Genomic DNA, 19,560 nt, shown 5'->3' on the forward strand with positions numbered 1-19,560 from the left:
ATGGACGTTTTGACGGCCATTTTTAAACTCTCTAACCCATTGACGCACTTTACCTTCACTCATTGCATTCAAGCCATAAACTTCTGTTAACTGATGATGAATTTCTGCAGCTGATAGGCTTCTCGCGGTCAAAAAACGTATCACTGACCATATCTAACACGCGGCGGGCGATTCAATAATCGTAAACATTATTAAGCAGCACAGCGATGCGTACACGTCAGCTACAGAGCTGCAACTTGCATCAGTGTGAACGGGAAGGTTGCCGGCAAGTGGCAAGTGGCGCGGTGGCTTGATGCGGCGTCCGCGCGAACTACGGGACTATACGCGCGAACGACCCTTACTTAAAAAAACAACCCTCGCAGTTATCTGGAGTTTCCTTCAGTAGCATTATAGCATTAGGGGGGAGGGGGGGGGGAAGCAATTACATTACTATATGACTCAATGAATCTGAAATATTATAAAGACATCAAAAAGATTTATCTGATACATTCATGTTATACATTCTTTCATGTTGTAATGTATAATGTTTTTAGATCCTGGAAGTGCTGCTAGATGCAGGTGGTGATCCAAATATTGTAGATGTCTGTGGAGTATCCCTGCTCCATACAGTAGCATCAAGATCTGTAGCGAACAGGGTAATGTTAATACATTTATTTTATCATTGCATATTTAACACGAGATAGAAATAGTGCAACATTTGCTTATATTACAAATATATTTCCTGCCAGTGGCCTGTGAAGAGGGACTACTACCAACAATGTTTTTCCAGATCAGCTATTGTGACATGGTGCTCAAAGAGCTGTTCAAAACAGTATTCACTAACCCGTACGGGTGGATACTTGACATCTACAATTGTTATTTTGCTGGTTCTGCAATAGTGTGATATTAACTTGTATTTATCTAGAAGTATCTGTTCACTTTCAGTGATGATTGCCAATACTTAACCTCATTTATTATACACATAGCAAATAATGCAAGTTTACGTCAAAGAGCTTAAGGTGAACATTTCCATGATGTAGGGGACAAATAATGAAAGGGAACTGAAAAATATAGGAGTTATCTGGACATTTTGGGAGGTGGAATTCCCTGCTTCCCCTAACTTGTATGTGTGAAAAAAAACCTTGAACAACCTAATAAGCTGAAAGGCAACACTTCTTTAATGAGGAAAAAAAAAGCCATAGCAGTTACTTCATTGTCTGGTGTCACATTGATTTTATTAATGGTTTTTCTTTATTTTTAATGTTGCCAATGGCCTTGTCATAGTGGTAACACTAGTTCTCATCAGATGTCTGAAGTTGAGCTCTGTTGGGCTTGGCTATCACTTGGATGGGTGACAGCCTTGTCTGCCAGACACTGTTGGCAAATATGGTGCACTCACGCCTTGTGGTTGAATTGAGGAACTACACTACTGCCTATTAAAATTGCTACACCATGAAGATGACGTGCTACAGACATGAAATTTAACCGACTGGAAGAAGATGCTGTGATATGCAAATGATTAGCTTTTCAGAGCAGTCACACAAGGTTTGCGCCGGTGGTGACACCTACAACCTGCTGACATGAGGAAAGTTTCCAACCGATTTCTCATACACAAACAGCAGTTTACCAGCATTGCCTGGTGAAACGTTGTTGTGATGCCTCGTGTAAGGAGTAGAAATGTGTACCATCATGTTTCCGACTTTGATAGAGGTCAGATTGTAGCCTATTGAGATTGCGGTTTATCGTATTGCGACATTGCTTCTCACTTTGGTCGAGATCCAATGACTGTTAGCAGAATATGGTATTGGTGGGTTCAGGAGGGTAATACGGGATGTCGTGTTGGATCCCAATGGCCTCATATCACTATCAGTCAAGATGACAGGCATCTTATCCACATGGCTGTAACAGATTGTGCAGCCATGTCTCGATCCCTGAGTCAACAGATGAGGTTGTTAGCAAGACAACAACCATCTGCATGAACAGTTCGATGACGTTTGCAGCAGCATGGACTATCAGCTTGGAGACCATGGCTGTGGTTACCCTTGATGCTGCATCACAGACAGGAGTGCCTGCGATGGTGTACTCAACGACGAACCTGGGTGCACAAATGGCAAAACGTCATTTTTTTAGGTTAATCCAGGTTCTGTTTACAGCATCACGATGGTAGCATCCGTGTTTGGCGACATCGCGGTGAACGCACATTGGAAGCGTTTATTCGTCATCGTCATACTGGCATATCACCCAACGTGATGGTATGGGGTGCCATTGGTTACACGTCTTGGTCACCTCTTGTTTGCATTGACGGCACTATGAACAGTGGACGTTATATTTCAGATGTGTTACGAGCCGTGGCTCTACCCTTCATTCGATCCCTGCAAAACCCTACATTTCAGCAGGATAATGCATGACTGCGTGTTGCAGGTCCTGTACGGGCCTTTCTGTATACAGAAATTGTTCGACTGCTGCCCTGGCGAGCACATTGTCCAGATCTCTCACCAATTGAAAATGTCTAGTCGATGGTGGCTGAGCAACTGGCTCGTCACGATACGCCAGTCACTAATCTTGCTGAACTGTGGTATCGTGTTAAATCTGAATGGGCAGCTGTACCTGTACACGCCATCCAAGCTCTGTTTGACTCAATGCCCAGGCGTATCAAGGCCGTTATTACAGCCAGAGGTGGTTGTTCTGGGTACTGATTTCTCAGTATCTATGCACCCAAATTGCATGAAAATGTATTCACATGTCAGGTCTAGTATAATATATTTGTCCAATGAATACCCATTTATCATCTGCATTTCTTCTTGGTGTAGCCATTTTAATGGCCAGTAGTGTAATTGACTGAGAAGTACCGGGTCCAGTCATGAAAACTGACAACATCTGGAAGGCAGTGTGCTGACCAAATGCACCTCCATATAATTTAGATGTGTGTTATTACAAATTCATAATGTTTTAGAGTTGGCAATTTCAATGCTGCAAAATGAAGTTTTTTAAAACAAATAAGTTTCATTTATGTAATAAAAAAAATCTAGACAAAACAGATTTGTTTGTGAAACTTCCTGGCAGATTAAAAATGTGTGCCCGACCGAGACTCGAAATCTGGACCTTTGCCTTTCGCGGGTAAGTGCTCTACCATATGAGCTACCAAAGCACGACTCACGCCCGGTACTCACAGCTTTACTTCTGCCAGTATCTCGTCTCCTACCTTCCAAACTTTACAGAAGCTCTCCTGCGAAGGTAGGAGACGGGATACTGGCAGAAGTAAAGCTGTGAGTACCAGGCGTGAGTCATGCTTTGGTAGCTCAGATGGTAGAGCACTTGCCCACGAAAGGCAAAGGTCCCGAGTTCGAGTCTCGGTTGGGCACACAGTTTTAATCTGCCAGGAAGTTTCATATCAGCACACACTCCGCTGCAGAGTGAAAATCTCATTCTGGAGATTTGTTTGTAATAACTTTTAAATATTTCTATTTAATAATTTGTTTTCTATTCAGAATTAATTATTTGATTGTAATATACAAATGATAATCTATGATCTGTGCCATAAATTTTGAGCTTGAAACATTTTTAATCCAAATTTTGAAATTTCATACATCAGTCTAAAAATGGTTCAAATGGCTCTGAGCACTATGGGACTTAACATCTTAGGTCATCAGTCCCCTAGAACTTAGAACTACTTAAACCTAACTAACCTAAGGACATCACACACATCCAAGCCCGAGGCAGGATTCGAACCTGCGACCGTAGCAGTCCCGCGGTTCCGGACTGCAGCGCCTAGAACCGCACGGCCACCGTGGCCGGCTCATACATCAGTCTGACCCTTATTAAACACCATTAAAAAGCTATGATTAATCTGTGTAATACTAGACAGTTTGCCCTTTCTCTATATGTGTTTTTAGTTATTTACCTTTGAGTTCAATAAACAAGTGAAGAAGTGATGACTCTTAAATACAGCATGCCACAGCTATGTTCTGTCTGTGTTAATAACATAAAAAGACTGTTACTGAACCTAACACAATTTAGATAACGTAAACTCTTGAATTAAAATCAAAATTATCACAAAATGTATAGGAAAAAAGTATCAAAAAGTAAATTTGATTCACAGTATCGAACATTTCATAACTAATATTGTAGGCCATCTCAGGTGTAGTCAACTGTCACACAGCATTAGCATCCCTTGGAGTGGTATTGGAGGTGAGGAGGAGGATAACATATAAAAATAAATATAATTGCATAACACTTTGAACAATTTCAAGTAAATTTGGTACACACGTAACTTACTTAATGGAAGGAACTATGACAACATAAGGCAATCGTAGTTTCTCTAAGAGTAGGATAGTGATGCAAAAGGGGAGGTGGAATGTGACATACATTGTTTTATGGATTGCTATGGTGATTAGTGACAGTTACAGTGACATTTAAATCCATGTTCAGTTGAACGGAATTCTGTAGAACCTTATGAAAATTTTTGAAGATTTTTCCAAAAATTTAAATGTCCTTGCTTTTGATAAGGAAGCTACACTGCTGGCCATTAAAATTTCAGTGACATGAAGGGGACATGCAACAGATGTAAACTGGTGAGTATTGAACGACATGCATGCAAATGATTAACACAGCAGTCAGCCCTACAAGGTAGTTGGGAGTAAAGCTATCTATGTTCTGAACGTACAGAGAGATAACACAGCTTATTCAAAACCACATTTGAATGTTGCAACAGCTGCAAGTGGCATACCGACACTGATGCAGCATCATGACACAGAAGAGGCACCACATTACCTTTGCAGATGAGTTGTAGTTCTGTGTGCGGCATCATGCTGGATGTTTACTTGTTTGAAACTACAAAAAAAAAAAAAAAATGAACATACCCAGATTTAATTCATTATCATCATATTGGACCAGCAGCAATGGATGACAGGGGATTGGGTACACAACATGGTCACCTTTGGTGAACATTGCTGTTACATTTCATTCATATTAAAGCTGGTGGCTGGAGCTGCCAAGGTCTGTGACATTATCTTTCAACTAAATAAAGCAAGAATGTATATTGCTGAAGTTGTTCTGATGTACCTTGATACAGCCTTGACTAGCACATTCTCAAGATCTCTCACCTAATGTAAACATATGACCATGGGCTGCAGAGAGATTGGCATGCCACCAACTGCCAGCTTCTACAGTTGATAAACACCAGCATAAAGTTGCAACAAGGTGGAATGACATACCTGTATTTGTCATCCAAACTCAATTTGACTTGATGCCCAACTGGGTTAGAGTTGTTGTTGCTGCCAGATGTAGCAACCCGAGTACTAAATTTTGTACCCTGTTTGGGTCTACCTTAGAAATTTAATAATGTGTTCTCGCTACTGTACTGTGTATGCACAAGTAAAATTTTGTTATTTGTTGCCCTTCATGATGTTACAGTTTTGATGGCCAGTGGTGTAAAAAAGTTGTATATAATAAAGTTTTGGGTTAAATTAACATCATGATGCATCTGATTTCTTTTCATGCCTATTTAAACATTGGGATAATTCATTCAGTGCTAGGAATTCCATTAGTACACATATAATCCTTGTAAAATGAACACCACTTACAGCTCTATGATAATCGTTAATGGAGCATGACCATTTTCATGGTCTATTGCCGTGTCCTCAAGTGTACACAATACCAGTGGTCACCAAACTTTGCTCAAAAGCTAGTGCTGACATTGTAAGGTGGCACCTCAGTCTACATATGTACTGATCTTATTATTAATTGCTAATGTATGTTAATAAGGACAGTAGTCCTCAAGTGTACACAATACCAGTGGTCACCAAACTTTGCTCAAAAGCTAGTGCTGACATTGTAAGGTGGCACCTCAGTCTACATATGTACTGATCTTATTATTAATTGCTAATGTATGTTAATAAGGACAGCAGGCTAACTATAGCAGGGAGATGATAAATTGGCCACAGCCCTTAAGTATTGACTGTTAAAAGTTGTTTCCATTCTGAACACTTTGTGTTGACTGTCCTCTGCTTTTCAGACTACTGCCACCTATAATATTATCCCCCCCACACATTACCAGTAAATTTTTCAGTCTTTTCAAAAAAAATTAATTGCTTTGTTTCAAACGTGTTGCGAGGAGTAAGATGTACAGATAATTTTCTTACTTATCTTCATTTTCTTGTTGTTGGCTGCAGTTTGTCACATCTATGGGTAGATTATTCAGGCTGAAATTTTTTAACTGTGAGAGTGACAGATGATATGATAACTGATGAAGTAATTTCTGTATCTATGACTCTTTTAATTTTATCACATTATTCTGTATCACACTGAGTTTACAGTCTCCAATTTAGAATGCAAATTCACATTGTTATCGTCAAACGTGGAAACATGAGCGATTCCGTCAGAGACATGCCCACTACTCCTAACTCATTCTGCGGTGCTAACTATATTCCAAAGAGTTTTCAAACTTTCTTGACAAAAGAAGAATCTTCACCAAGTTATATCATTATTTTATAAATGCGTCCAGAAATAAATTTAATAATTAGTGTTAGATTGTGTAAATTAATAATAAGAATTTTAAGTGTGCTACATATTTCATAATTTCAAATGTTTTGAAAAGAAACTTAATTTTAACTGTACATACAGAGTTAATACATATTGACCGTAATAAAATAATTTCTTTTTATATATTTTAGTCTGAAATATAATACATAGTATACAAAATCATATGAAATTTTTTTAGTGAAACAGCTGAGATAATATTCACCTACACAAGATTCAAAAATATTCCTGGTATCAGCTATTTCTACTAAAGAAAGGTAATGTCAAAGGAGGGTGCCCCAATACAACATCCCCCTCACAAAATTTGGAAACATAGTGTTTACAATATTTTGTGATGGACTATAAGGTTTGCCAAGTGGTGTACAAAATGATGCCAAAAGTAGAATATGGATGTATAGACGTATCTGATACATAAGATATTACAGAAAACACAAGAAAAATATCTGCTATACAAGTGATAATCTATACATATATCAGGATATGACATTCAGATTTTGTGATCTGTTTAACATACTATCACAAGAGAATTGATACAATGCCAAAATTACAACATTGCAACACTGAACTACTGAAATAGTTGCAGAGAAAAGCTAAATTACTAGAATTAAAAATTGTAAGTTTACATCCATGAAATCACTCATTCAAAATCTTCAAAAGAGAAAAGAAAAATTTCAGAGCCTAAGTGTATGACGAGTGAGCTGCTCGAAAAATTCAAGACAGACCATAGTAGGAATATAGTACAAAATCTATCAGCCACATAAACCATAGGTTTTAAGGATATATTGGCTCATTAAAGGACAAAGTAATGGAAAAAATATTAGTGCCTAACTTTACAATGTTGGGACTGACCCACAAATCCAAACCACACCTTGTTCAAACCAACAAAAAATGTTTCGACATAACAAAATGAATATAGTTCATAATCATAAGTTCAATTATATGCAAAGAGTAATTGTAAGAAGCATCTAGTTGCAATCAATAGTTGTACACTCTCCTTGAGTACACGAACACACAGTTGCAATGACCAGGGGTACCCAAAACAGCATTAATCATGACTCTGCTTACAATTCAGGTTCCAATTAGATGCAATATTGCAATATTCAGGATAAATACAGATAAACAGACTCATAATTAACATTGAATGATGACACAATCCAGCAGTCTGAGGACCAAAATAAGTGTATGAAAGTAGACACGTATACGTCTTGTTATATTGTCTATATTAGTAAATGTCATCCACACTGTCTATACATACTGATTTAAAGTTACATAATGTATTTGAAAGTCAATACCAATACTTGGAAAAACATACATTTATGTGAAATAATACTGTCTTTAGCAGTATTGGCTAACAATTTACAAATCTCAGACACAACACTGATTTAGTTGACAGATGCTCGAATACATTACCCAGCACCTATGATCTCTTGTAAGTAGACTGGTCCAACAGGGTACAGCCATACAGCAATGTGGGGAGTAGATCCACCCACATTTTTCAGTTTCCTCCTTAGAGTTCTCATCACATGCTCCAATCCATAAGTAACTTCCTGTCTAGTATTCACATCAAATCCTGTAACATTGTTTTGTGTACTAAATATGCTGTTCAGTACCTTCACATCACACAAAATATGGTCTCCCTATTCATTTTTCAAAATCAGTTATATGGGATTTATGTCAGGTGAAATTAAAAAGTATCCACATATGAAACGTTAATAAACAGAGTTAAACACAATAAAAAAATTGGACTAATAAGGTATTACACACAGCTGTGCTAAGATACTGTTCCTAATTTTTACAGTAAAAATTATGAACATTGTCCCATTTCAAAATTGTAAAAGAATCTACTCATTTAGTCTCATGGTGTATATGTATCAAATTTTAAAGCACAAATCTATTACAGAACATAATTATATAGTTTATCATAGATTTTAACTCAGTCAATAGATATGACAAAACTTTAAAAATTGCATGATCTTACATACTACATTCATGACAAAACACAATTACATAGTCTTATAAATCTACAGATAGCTCCAAACTCCGTAAAGAGATAAGACAAAACTTTAAAAATTACATCAAGAATCAAGAATTTTTTTCGCCATAGATCATTATAGAATGATATTGGATTCGTCATACAGGATGAACTAGTACATACAGAATAATAAAATAAACAAGTGTCAGTGTAGCTTAGATTAGATTAGATTTACTTTCATTCCAATTGATCCGTAGTGAGGAGGTCCTCCAGGATGTGGAACATGTCAGAAAAACAACAATACATGACAAATATTTACACCTAAAACAAATAAGCTAATGTACCATTCCACAGGTCCCAAGTGGAATGATCGTCATTTTTTAATGAACACTTAGAGTCATTTTACAAATACTAATGCACTGAATTTAAAATAAATAAGTTTTTTGTTTATTTATAAGGTAATAAACATGTAATACAACTACTGTAATACTTATTTACAATGAACACATTACTGCACTGAAATGGTGCAGAAGTTAGATTATACTTACACACATACACACACACACACACACACACACACACACACACACACACACACAGACACACAAATTTTCAGTGAACACATTACTGCACTGAAATTGTGCAGAAGTTATGTTGTATTTATATACAAATCAGTTGGTTTTACTAAGGAATTCATCAATGGAGTAGGAGTTGGCCACCAATAAATCCTTTAGGCTTCTCTTAAACTGAATTTCGTTGGTTGTTAAGCTTTTTATGGCTGCTGGCAAGTTATTGAAAATGTGTGTTCCTGAATAATGCACACCTTTTTGTACAAGACTAAGTGACTAAATCCTTGTGAAGATTATTCTTATTTCTAGTATTGATTCCATGAATTGAGCTGTTGGTTTGAAAAAGTGATATATTTTTAATGACAAATTTCATTAAGGAATAAATATATTGGGAAGCTGTAGTTAGTATCCCTAGTTCCCTAAACAGGCTTCTGCAGGATGTTCTTGAGTTCACACCACATATAATTCTTACTGCACGTTTTTAGCTTGGCTTGATGAATTACCCCAAAAAATAATCCCATATGACATTATGGAATGAAAGTAAGCATAGTATGCCAGCTTTTTCATTTTTATATCCCCTATGTCTGACAAAATTCGCATTGCAAACAGAGATTTGTTAAGACGCTTCAGCAGTTCTGTGGTGTCCTCCTCCCAGTTGAATTTATTATCAAGAATTTAACACTGTCCACTTCTTCTATCTTCTTGTCATCGTATGTTAGACATATACTCTTGGGACACCCCTTACAAGTTCTGAACTGCATGTAGTGTGTTTTTTCAAAGTTTAGTGACAAAGAATTGGCTAGGAACCAGTGATTAATGTCCACAAATATTTTATTGGCTGATCTTTCTAAGACTACACTTGATTTGCTATTTATTGCAATGTTTGTATCATCGGCAAACAAAACAAACTTGGCATCTGGTAATGTTACTGATGAAAGGTCATTGATATACACAAGAAAAAGTAAGGACCCCAAAATGGAACCTTGTGGGACCCCACATGTAATTAGTTTCCAGTTGGATGATGCCTGATAGCTTGATACATGTCTCTTTCCTAATAACACCCTTTGTTTCCTGCCAGAGATATAAGATTTGAACCATTTTGCAGCATTTCCTGTTACACTATAATATTCTAGTTTACTTAAAAGGATATTGTGATTTACACAGTCAAATGCCTTTGACAGATCACAAAATATACCAGTTGCCTGCAATTTTTTGTCTAATGAATTAAGCACATTTTCACTGTAGGTGAAGATAGCCTTCTCAATATCAGAACCTTTTAGAAATCCAAACTGTAACTTTGACAGTATGTTATTTGAGATAAGATGGTTATAAAGACGACTGTACATTACTTTTTCGAAAATTTTTGTGAATGCTGGTAACAGTGAAATTGGACGGAAATTTGATGCTATTTCTTTATCTCCCTTCTTAAACAGTGGCTTAACTTCAGCATATTTCAGCCATTCAGGAAATATTCCACTGATAAATGACTGGTTACACAGATAGCTTAATATGTTACTTAGCTCAGAATCACATTATTTAATTAACTTTGTTGATATTTCATCATACCCACTAGATGTTTTTGATTTTAAAGATTTTATGATGGACATTATTTCTGTTGGGGTAGTGAGGGTCAAATTCATATTATGGAAGTTACTTGAAATGTCTGGTCTAAGGTAATCCATAGCAGCATCTACCGAACCTGACAACCCCATCTTTTCAGTAACAGTTATAAAATGTTTGTTAAAAAGTTCTGCAACACTATACACATCTGTCACCAATGTATCAGTACATTATAGAATACATTTCAAGCGTGTCAGTGTACCAAATTACACCAGGCCAGCTTCTAAAAGTTGATGCAATAAGCTATACTATAATCTAATATAGTATACTATTGTATTGTTCATTGTATACATTATGTAATTAACCACAGCACACAATAATATGTTTAACTACAGACAACTTTTAAATGCTAATATCCTCCTCAGGCATCTCAAAGAATTCTTTAATGTCATAGAATGGATGATCTGGAAGCCAGCAGTACCAGTTGTTTTTTAAAAAAGTTATATCCATAGACAACATGAATTGGCAGTTAATCGAACATTTTGAGTGAGTTTACTTTGTAGGAATTTCTTGTTCTTGCTAATCTGTGGTGCAGTATGTTTAAATCACCCTTAGCCCTGGTATTGTTCTCATGTATTTCCCTTCAGGCAATAAATTCCGAAATATTTTTTTAAATGTAGAGTACAGACACATAGATGTATAAATTTATAATTGTGAGTATTCCGAGTCTGGAAAAAAAGAGGACGACAGTGCTCCCTATGACCTCTTTTACATATTATGTGTGACTTTTTCTTTTTTTTTTTTTGTTGTAATTTCAAGATGTTCTTGATGTAAGGGGAGTGCCCCCATATAATCAGACCATATGCAATATGTAACTGGAATAGCCCAAAGTATGTCACCCTAAGGTACTCTAAGCTCAGTACCTCCCTTAGTTTCAAGATAAGGTATGCCACCCATGATATTTTTTCACATACATGATTGACATGTTCCTCCCAATAGAGTTTAGAGTCAATGTGAATACCTAAGAGTTTTACCGACTTACTGCCTACATCATTTGATGTTCCCATTAAAAGCTTTATCAGGATTGCATAGGAGCTTATTGGCTGCAAACCAGCCCAGGGCCTTATCAAGTGTTTCTTTTGTTAGTTTATTCAGATCTGAAATGTTCTGATGTGTGGTAAGTAGTGTTGTATCATCAGCATAACTCACAACAGGGTGGGCTATGTTCTTAGGTAAATAATTAATAGCTACAATGAGGAAGGGTCTAAGGATAGACCCTTGTGGTACACCTGTGCTGATTTCCATTACGCAAGAATTTGCGTTTCTGACTGAAATGAATTGTTTCGGTTACTTAAATAAGAATTTATCTCAGCTAACGTGCTCCCTCTCACCCCATAAAACTCTAGTTTCCCCAGTAGTACGTCAACAGGAATGCAACTGAAAGCTTTGCTTATGTCACATCATACCAGTGATACCATGTTATTGTTTTCAAAAGCTGTTAAGGTTTGGTCAATGATTTTCAAGATGGCCCCTGTTGTGTTTTTCCCTTTGCGAAAACCAAACTGATTGCTACATAGGATATTGTGTTTTTCAAAGAAGCTGCTTATTTGTGTGTGTATCAGTGCCTCAAATATGTTTGAGAATATTGAAACAATGGAGACTGGTCTGTAGCTTTGGGGTAGATGTTTGTTCCCTTTTTTAAAAACTGGGACAACTTTTGATACCTTAAGTGCATCTGGAAAAACTCCAAATTCTACACATTTATTAAAAATAAAAGCTAATGGTTTGATGATTGTGTGTATTGTCTTTTTAATTAAGTTATTTGATAACCAATAACAGTCCATACTTTTAGAACCTGAAAATTTGGATACAGCTTTTATAACATCAGCAGGTGTGACAGCCCTCCATTGAAATACCAGATTAACAGGCAGTGGTGTTCCAACAAGGTCCATTGCAGATGAATTTGTTGCTTTAAGACTGTTACTTATTTCTTTAACTGAGTTTAGAAAGTATTGATTTAATTCCTCAGGTTCAAGGAGAGCTGTTTCTGTACATTTTGGGATATTCTCTTGTTTTATTATCTGCCATGCTGCCTTGGATTTGTTGGGAGCCCTTTCTATATATTTTTCCGCTGCTTGTTTTTTTGCCAGAAGAATTTTAGCTTTGCAATATTTTTTGCATTTAAGATATGACCTATGAATGTTCACACTCTGTTCTGCTCCTTGGTTAGTGGCTTGCTTATGCATCTGGTGCAGCTTATGCATGTTTCCTCTAATTTCTGCTAGCTCTTCTGTAAACCAGTTCAGGGTTTTCTTTTTCATTTCACTTGGGTATCTATTTTTTTACTGTTGAACAAGAATACCATAAATCTTTTAAAGAAATTGTCAAAGGTAATTTCAGCTTCTCTTTTTCCAGACTGAAAATTATATATAAAGTCCCAATCTGCACTTCCTAATCTATCAACAAACATACTTATGCATTCTTCCTTTTGTCCTCGTACCATTGCTACTTTAGGTTTTTCCTTTTTAACTGGCTGCCTCATACAGAGTGTAAGGAGTAGTGGCTCATGATCCGCAAGTCCATTCACAACAATATTGTCTATGCAGGAATTCTTACGTGTGGCACAGTTATTTGTACAATAGAGGTCTAATGATCTTAGCATATTCAAAAATGTCCTAGTAACTGGCCTCTGAGTATTTAGTATTTCTATATTGAGATCACCACATATAGCAATTCTTGTTTTACTCTTCAATTTATTTTTAACTATTAATTAACATTTTTCAATAAACAAATTTACATCACCATCTGGTAACCTATATAGACTAACTACCACTATATTTTTATTCATTAGTTTTACACAACTAAACTCCCTATCTAGTTCTGAGGAGTACATAGATACATCAGTTCTGGAAAACTTTATTCCTTCTTTGACAAAAATTCCAGCACCACCATTCTTCCTTTGTTTTCTACATATCATGTCTCCCACAACATACCCTTGGGGAACAAACATATTTACTTCTTCTTGGGTTATCCAGTGCTCAGATACACATATAACATCTACATGCTCAGTGTTACATAAATATTCTAAATCTAATATCTTATTTCTAATACTATGGATGTTAACTTGTAGAAAAGTAAGTAGTTTGTCTCTGTCTGTATTCCTCTGAGAGCAATTTGACTCTATACATGAAGCTGTAGGTTCAGTTAATGTCTTTAATCTTGATGCACTGTGATCATCTGTGTTATGGGGGAAAAAAATGATAGTCACATACCTGTTCATCCACTTGATGACTCACTTTGTTAAATGCTTTCTTCTGTGAAACCACTGCTGATCCCACCAAAAATCCTGGTCCCTTGGTTGTGGTTTCTTTCTTTGGGTTGACTTCCGTATTCCACCCATTGGTATTCTCATTCCTTGAGCTTGAGTTGCTATACATCATCTTACATGCTAAATTCCAGACAAACAAAAGACTGTTATATAGTCTTATAAATCTACAGACATAGTGTGTATTTTCCTCTAGACTAGGTGTCACTGAGCATGCATGTTCCTAGGTCTTGTCCTCTATATTATATGTTAACAGTACTTGACATCTTACTTGCTTTGCTTACCAGTAGTTCCTCTTATCTTTAGACATGCAATGGACATTTCCACAAAATTCTTACTACACCTAATCTTGTCTCTAAATTACTCAGATATGCTACAAATTGGGCTACCTGTATCAAAAAGTTCCTTTCCCACTGATCAATCTTAATGTAAGGACATTCAAAATCTGAATCATCACTTCTGTTATTAGATACTTCATGTAAAAGATCATTTTCAATTTCATCAAATGCTACATCCACACTGTTTTTGCAGGGTTTAATCAACTTTACTGGTATCATAGCATTACTTTGGTTACTCATGTTGTCAGGTAAAGACTGAACTCACTGAATGGATTCCATAGCGCAACTATCACTTATTACAAAAGGAACACAAAATATATACTGTCAAAATTACACTTCCTGTTTGATCTTCTTTCACTTCATTCCACCAATTTGGATACAAATTTTGGCTAACCACAGCTAACTTATTCCAGAATACACAATTATCTGTGTTATCATCAATATGGTCCCAAACAAACTTCAAAAAGTTTTCACCTTTATTCTCTAGGTTTACAGATAACCCACCTTTACTGTTTGAATCATTACTCTGCATGACATTAATGAAAAACTGCTTTGACTGAACTTGTATTTCATGACTCTCACTTACATCATCACATGCATCACTTACCTTAACTGTATTCATAAATAACTCTGAAACTTCACTGATACTTCATTATTCTTAAACTCCACAAATACCTGATACTCATCATCCTCATTATCATATTATTTCAAAATTACTTCATCAAATACATCATTAAAGATGCTAGTCTCTTCTCGATCAAAGTAACCCACCTCACCTACATTCATTTGCGAAAAGCTACTGGTACCAGACTCAGACTTACCAGCCTCAGTTATTTCACAGCTCTTAGTCACATCTGCATCAAAAATACCACCTAATTCAGATCCAATACAGTCTTCACATGTTTTACAGATATCAATAACACTGTTTTCTGACCAAGAGAAGAAATCATTATCACATACTACATCACTATAATGAAACATAGTATCCCCAAACTTTTGATCAAAACCTAAATGACAAATCTGATTTTCCTTCTGTTTAATTTCAGATACCTGTGCCACATTATGAACACAGTTATTGTTGTCTAATTACAATCATTGTGGGCCCTGTACTTGTGTTTCCTTGCCCCGAAACTGTGGACCTTCATTGAGGCAGACTGGTGTTTCCCAAATAGTTACCTCTAGATTGTTTCTCCTATAAAATTGCCCATGGTTATCCCCATTATTCCAACTCTGGTGATGGTTTAAAATTTCTGTCTATTACCATTTTGACCCTGATAGAAACTACCATTATCTCTGTTTCTGTAGTTATTACCATTATGATCTCTATCATTTCAATTATTATGGCACATACTTCTCTCTACTGCTCTATCCAGCCCGTCAACGTATTGTAAAAATTGTTCAGGGCATTCATCATGTCTGTGTACTAAATCCCACTGCAATCATTCTGGTAATCTCCTTTTGAGTGCATCAATCATTGTCATTTTGTCAAAGGGTTTGTCAAGGTGTGTTAATTTCTTAAGATGATTCCTACAAAACTCTTTCAGAGTACCGTCCCTATTCCTGTAATAAGGACCATTCAAAAATTCACTTTTAATTCTCCCCTGTTCAGCTTCTGACCAAAATTTATTTGAAAAACTTTTTTCAAAACTTTGATGTGTTTCTTACTTACTTAAATTTAGATTTACTCAAGACAGAGCTTCACCTTCAAGACATCTTTTAACAAATTTAATTTTTTTTGATTGTCACTCATGCCCGACACAAAACTATCTCTTCAGTGGTGTAGAAAATCCATTGGATGTAAATTATCTGATGGAAAACTTTTGATAGGAATGTTGGACCATGCAGTACCATTGTTCAAATACAGATTTTTGTGGATACAATTTTCCTGATCTGCTGAAATTTTTTGATCTAAAACATTTACATTAGTTTGCATACTGTTTTTAACATTTAAAATTTTTTGACCTAAACTACTAAAGCTTTGTTCCATTTTTTCCACTACAACCTTCTGTTGAACTCTGATATTATTAACATTTTTCTTCTGATTTGCAACCTCAGCAATAAACTCATTTTCCAAAACAATACTCTTACTTTCTAAGACATCAACGTTTTCATTCACACTTTTTAATCTCTCTGACAACCCATTTTTTAGCTCAGACCTGATTACTAAGTTGGTCTAGTTGGTATTGTACCCTGTCCATTTTACTATTATTTTGAGACTGTTCTGTCTTCCTTTTGCTCCAAAATCAACTGCAGAATACCAGTTTTTACTGTTTCTTTGCTAACTATGCTTTCACTTGGTGCAAACATGTCCTGGGCATGTATGTACTATCTAGGAACAGCTCTGATATTAGAATTGTAATGTATTACAAAGAATACTGCAAAATATTTGAGGAAGTAATCCAGAAATTGAAACAGCTTTATTATGAGAAAAAGATAATTACATCAGGTAACAAAATAAAAACTGTATGGGATATTGTGAAGACAGAGACAGGTGGGGCCAAAAGGAAGAGGAACAGATAGCTCTAAAAATAAATGAGACTTTGGTAATAAGTACATGTAGTGTTGCAAACCTCTTAAACAATTCCTTCATTTCTGTTACTGACAGCTTGGGGTTATCAAGTTCAGTGAATAGTGCAATGGAGTATCTGAGACTAGTCTTTAAAAATAATGTCAGTGAAGTGGAAATGACACTCTCGTCTCCCAAAGAAGTAGCATCCATCATAAAATCCTTAAAATCCAAGTATTCCAGTGGGTATGATAACATACCGACAAAGTTAATCAAAGAGTGCTCATGCGAGTTAAGTTCTATCTTAAGTTAATTGCATAATCAATCTCTTATCAGCGAAACATTTCCAGACAGGCTAAAATATGCTGAAGTTAGCTTCTTTATGAAGAGGGATAAAGGGATACCATCAAACTATCGACCAATTTCACTTTTTCCGGCTTCTCAAAAATATTTGCAAAGGTTGTATTCAAACATCTCCTTAAGTATCTGACCACAAATAATATATTGTCCAAGCCACAGTTTGGATCACTGGTGGGTTCTGATACAGAGAAAGCTATTTAAACTTACAGTGAGAATGTACTTAATTAATTAGATAATAAATTAGAGGCTACTGGCATTTTCTGTGACCTGTCAAAAGCCTTTGACTGTGTGAACAACAGCATTCTCTTAAGTAAATTAGAATATTATGGTGGCACCAACAATGCTGCGAAATAGTTTGAGTCTTATCCACCTAACAGGAAATAAAGGATGTCGTTGTGAAACACGTGTGCAGTAAGCAGCCAGTCTTCATCAGACTGGGAATTAATTACATGTGGTGTTCCTCAAGGTTCCATTTTGGCTCCAATGCTTTTTCTTGTATACATTAATGACCTCTCATCTGTTACATTGACAGATGCTAAGTTTGTTTTGTTTGCGGATTATACAAACATTGAAATAAGTAGCAAGTCAAGTCAGATTTACACCCCAAAAAGTTGCTAATCAAATTTTCACTGACATTAATAAGTGGTTTAAAGCTAGTTCACTCTCATTAAACTTTGAGAAGATCCACTATATGCAGTTTAGAACCTGTAAGAGATTTCCTTCCAGCATGAGTATAACATATGAAGACATGCAGATCGAAGAGGTTCACAGTGTTAAATTTCTGGGATTACAACTCCATAATAAATTCAGTTGGGAAGCACATACCACAGAATTGCTTAAGCACCTAAACAAGTCCGTATTTGCTGTGAGAATCTCAGATGTAAGAGATATAAATATAAAAAAAACCTGCATACTTTGCTTACTTTCATTCTATTATGTCATTCGTGATCATATTCTTGGGCAACTCATCAAACCGAGCAAAAGATTTTAGGGTGCAAAAGCAGGTGATAAGAATCATTTGTGGTGTAAATTCAAGAACATCTTGTAGAAACCTATTCAAGGAACTTTGTATTCTAATCACTGCTTCTCAGTATATTTATTTCTTAAAGAAATTTGTTGCAGGTAATGCATCTCTGTTTCCATCCAATAGCTCAATACATAGTATCAATACTAGGAATAAGAATGTTAGAACTTCAAGTTTAACACATATATTTAGGAACGACACAACACCACATATAAATCACAGATTAAGTTGACATGTGTATTTGTTAGCATTCGAATAAGCACTGAGTCCCAGTCTAGGGGCCGCTGCTCGGCTGGCCGCTTAGGTGGCGCAGCTGCTGCATGGCTGGCAGACAGCGCCACACGTAGAGGACAGCCGGGCTGTGGTCGCCCATGGGGGGTGAAATGGTAAGATGCTAGAAACTGGAGAAGCACCTCATCAGCAGCAGAAGAAGTCAGAAGTTTCCGCATCTGAGCCTTAAATGTGCGGACCAGTCGTTCAGCCTCACCGTTGGATTGTGGATGGAACGGCGGGGCCGTGACATGCGTAATGCCGTGACGAGCACAAAAATCCGCAACTTCGGAAGAGGCAAATTGCGGACCATTATCAGTAACAAGAGTGGAGGGGAGGCCTTCCAAAGAAAAAATGCGGGCGAGAGCACTGGTGGTTGCCACGGTGGTAGGTGACGTGCAACGTACAATGAAAGGAAAGTTAGAGTAGGCGTCAATTACAAGGAGCCAATAAGTACCTAAAAAGGGTCCCGCAAAGTCAGCACGAATGCGCTCCCAGGGCGTCTCAGGCGAAGGCCACGGTGACAAAGATGACTTCAGGGCAGCGGCCTGTGACGCACAAGGGCTGCAGGCAGCGACAATGTGTGCTACGTCAGAGTCGATGCTAGGCCAGTACACATGACGGCGTGCCAGAGATTTTGTGCAAGACACACCCCAATGCCCATGGTGAAGGAGGCACAAGACCGAAGCATGCAAAGACGCAGGTACCACAACACGCGGCGAAGCATTGTCAGTGGAGAGGAGGATAACACCATCCCTAGCCGTGAGGCGGTAGCGCAAAGTGTAGTAGTTCCGCAATGGATCAGAAGTCTTAGCGGATGGGCGATCTGGCCAACCCTTCTGAATACAGCGTAAAACCCGGGAGAGGGTAGGGTCAGAACCCGTAGCAGCCGCCAGCCTGTCCCCAGTGATGGGGAACCCGTCCACAACCCGCTGCTCGGCAACATCCAGGTGGAAACACAAAAGTTTGTCCCTATCGAATGCCTGATCAGGACCCATGGGAAGGCGAGACAGAGCATCAGCATTCGCATGTTGAGCCGTTGGCCGGAAATGAATCTCATAATTGAAACGGGACAAGTAAAGAGCCCAACGCTGGAGGCGGTGTGCAGCCTTGTCGGGAA

At 37.1% G+C, this 19,560-nt stretch overlaps 1 protein-coding gene across 2 annotated transcripts in view; it reads left to right on the forward strand.

The window, feature by feature from the left end:
- LOC126094910 (serine/threonine-protein phosphatase 6 regulatory ankyrin repeat subunit C-like) overlaps window positions 1-19,560 on the forward strand; it is a 314,292-nt gene that overhangs the window by 168,925 nt on the left and 125,807 nt on the right. For both annotated transcript variants that reach the window (XM_049909562.1, XM_049909553.1), the window contains exon 11: window positions 534-635. In XM_049909562.1, the coding sequence (XP_049765519.1) occupies window positions 534-635 (102 nt within the window). The remainder of the gene's footprint in view (window positions 1-533; window positions 636-19,560) is intronic.

The sequence above is a fragment of the Schistocerca cancellata genome, chromosome 1 (assembly GCF_023864275.1).
Source record: "Schistocerca cancellata isolate TAMUIC-IGC-003103 chromosome 1, iqSchCanc2.1, whole genome shotgun sequence".
NCBI lineage: Eukaryota > Metazoa > Arthropoda > Insecta > Orthoptera > Acrididae > Schistocerca > Schistocerca cancellata.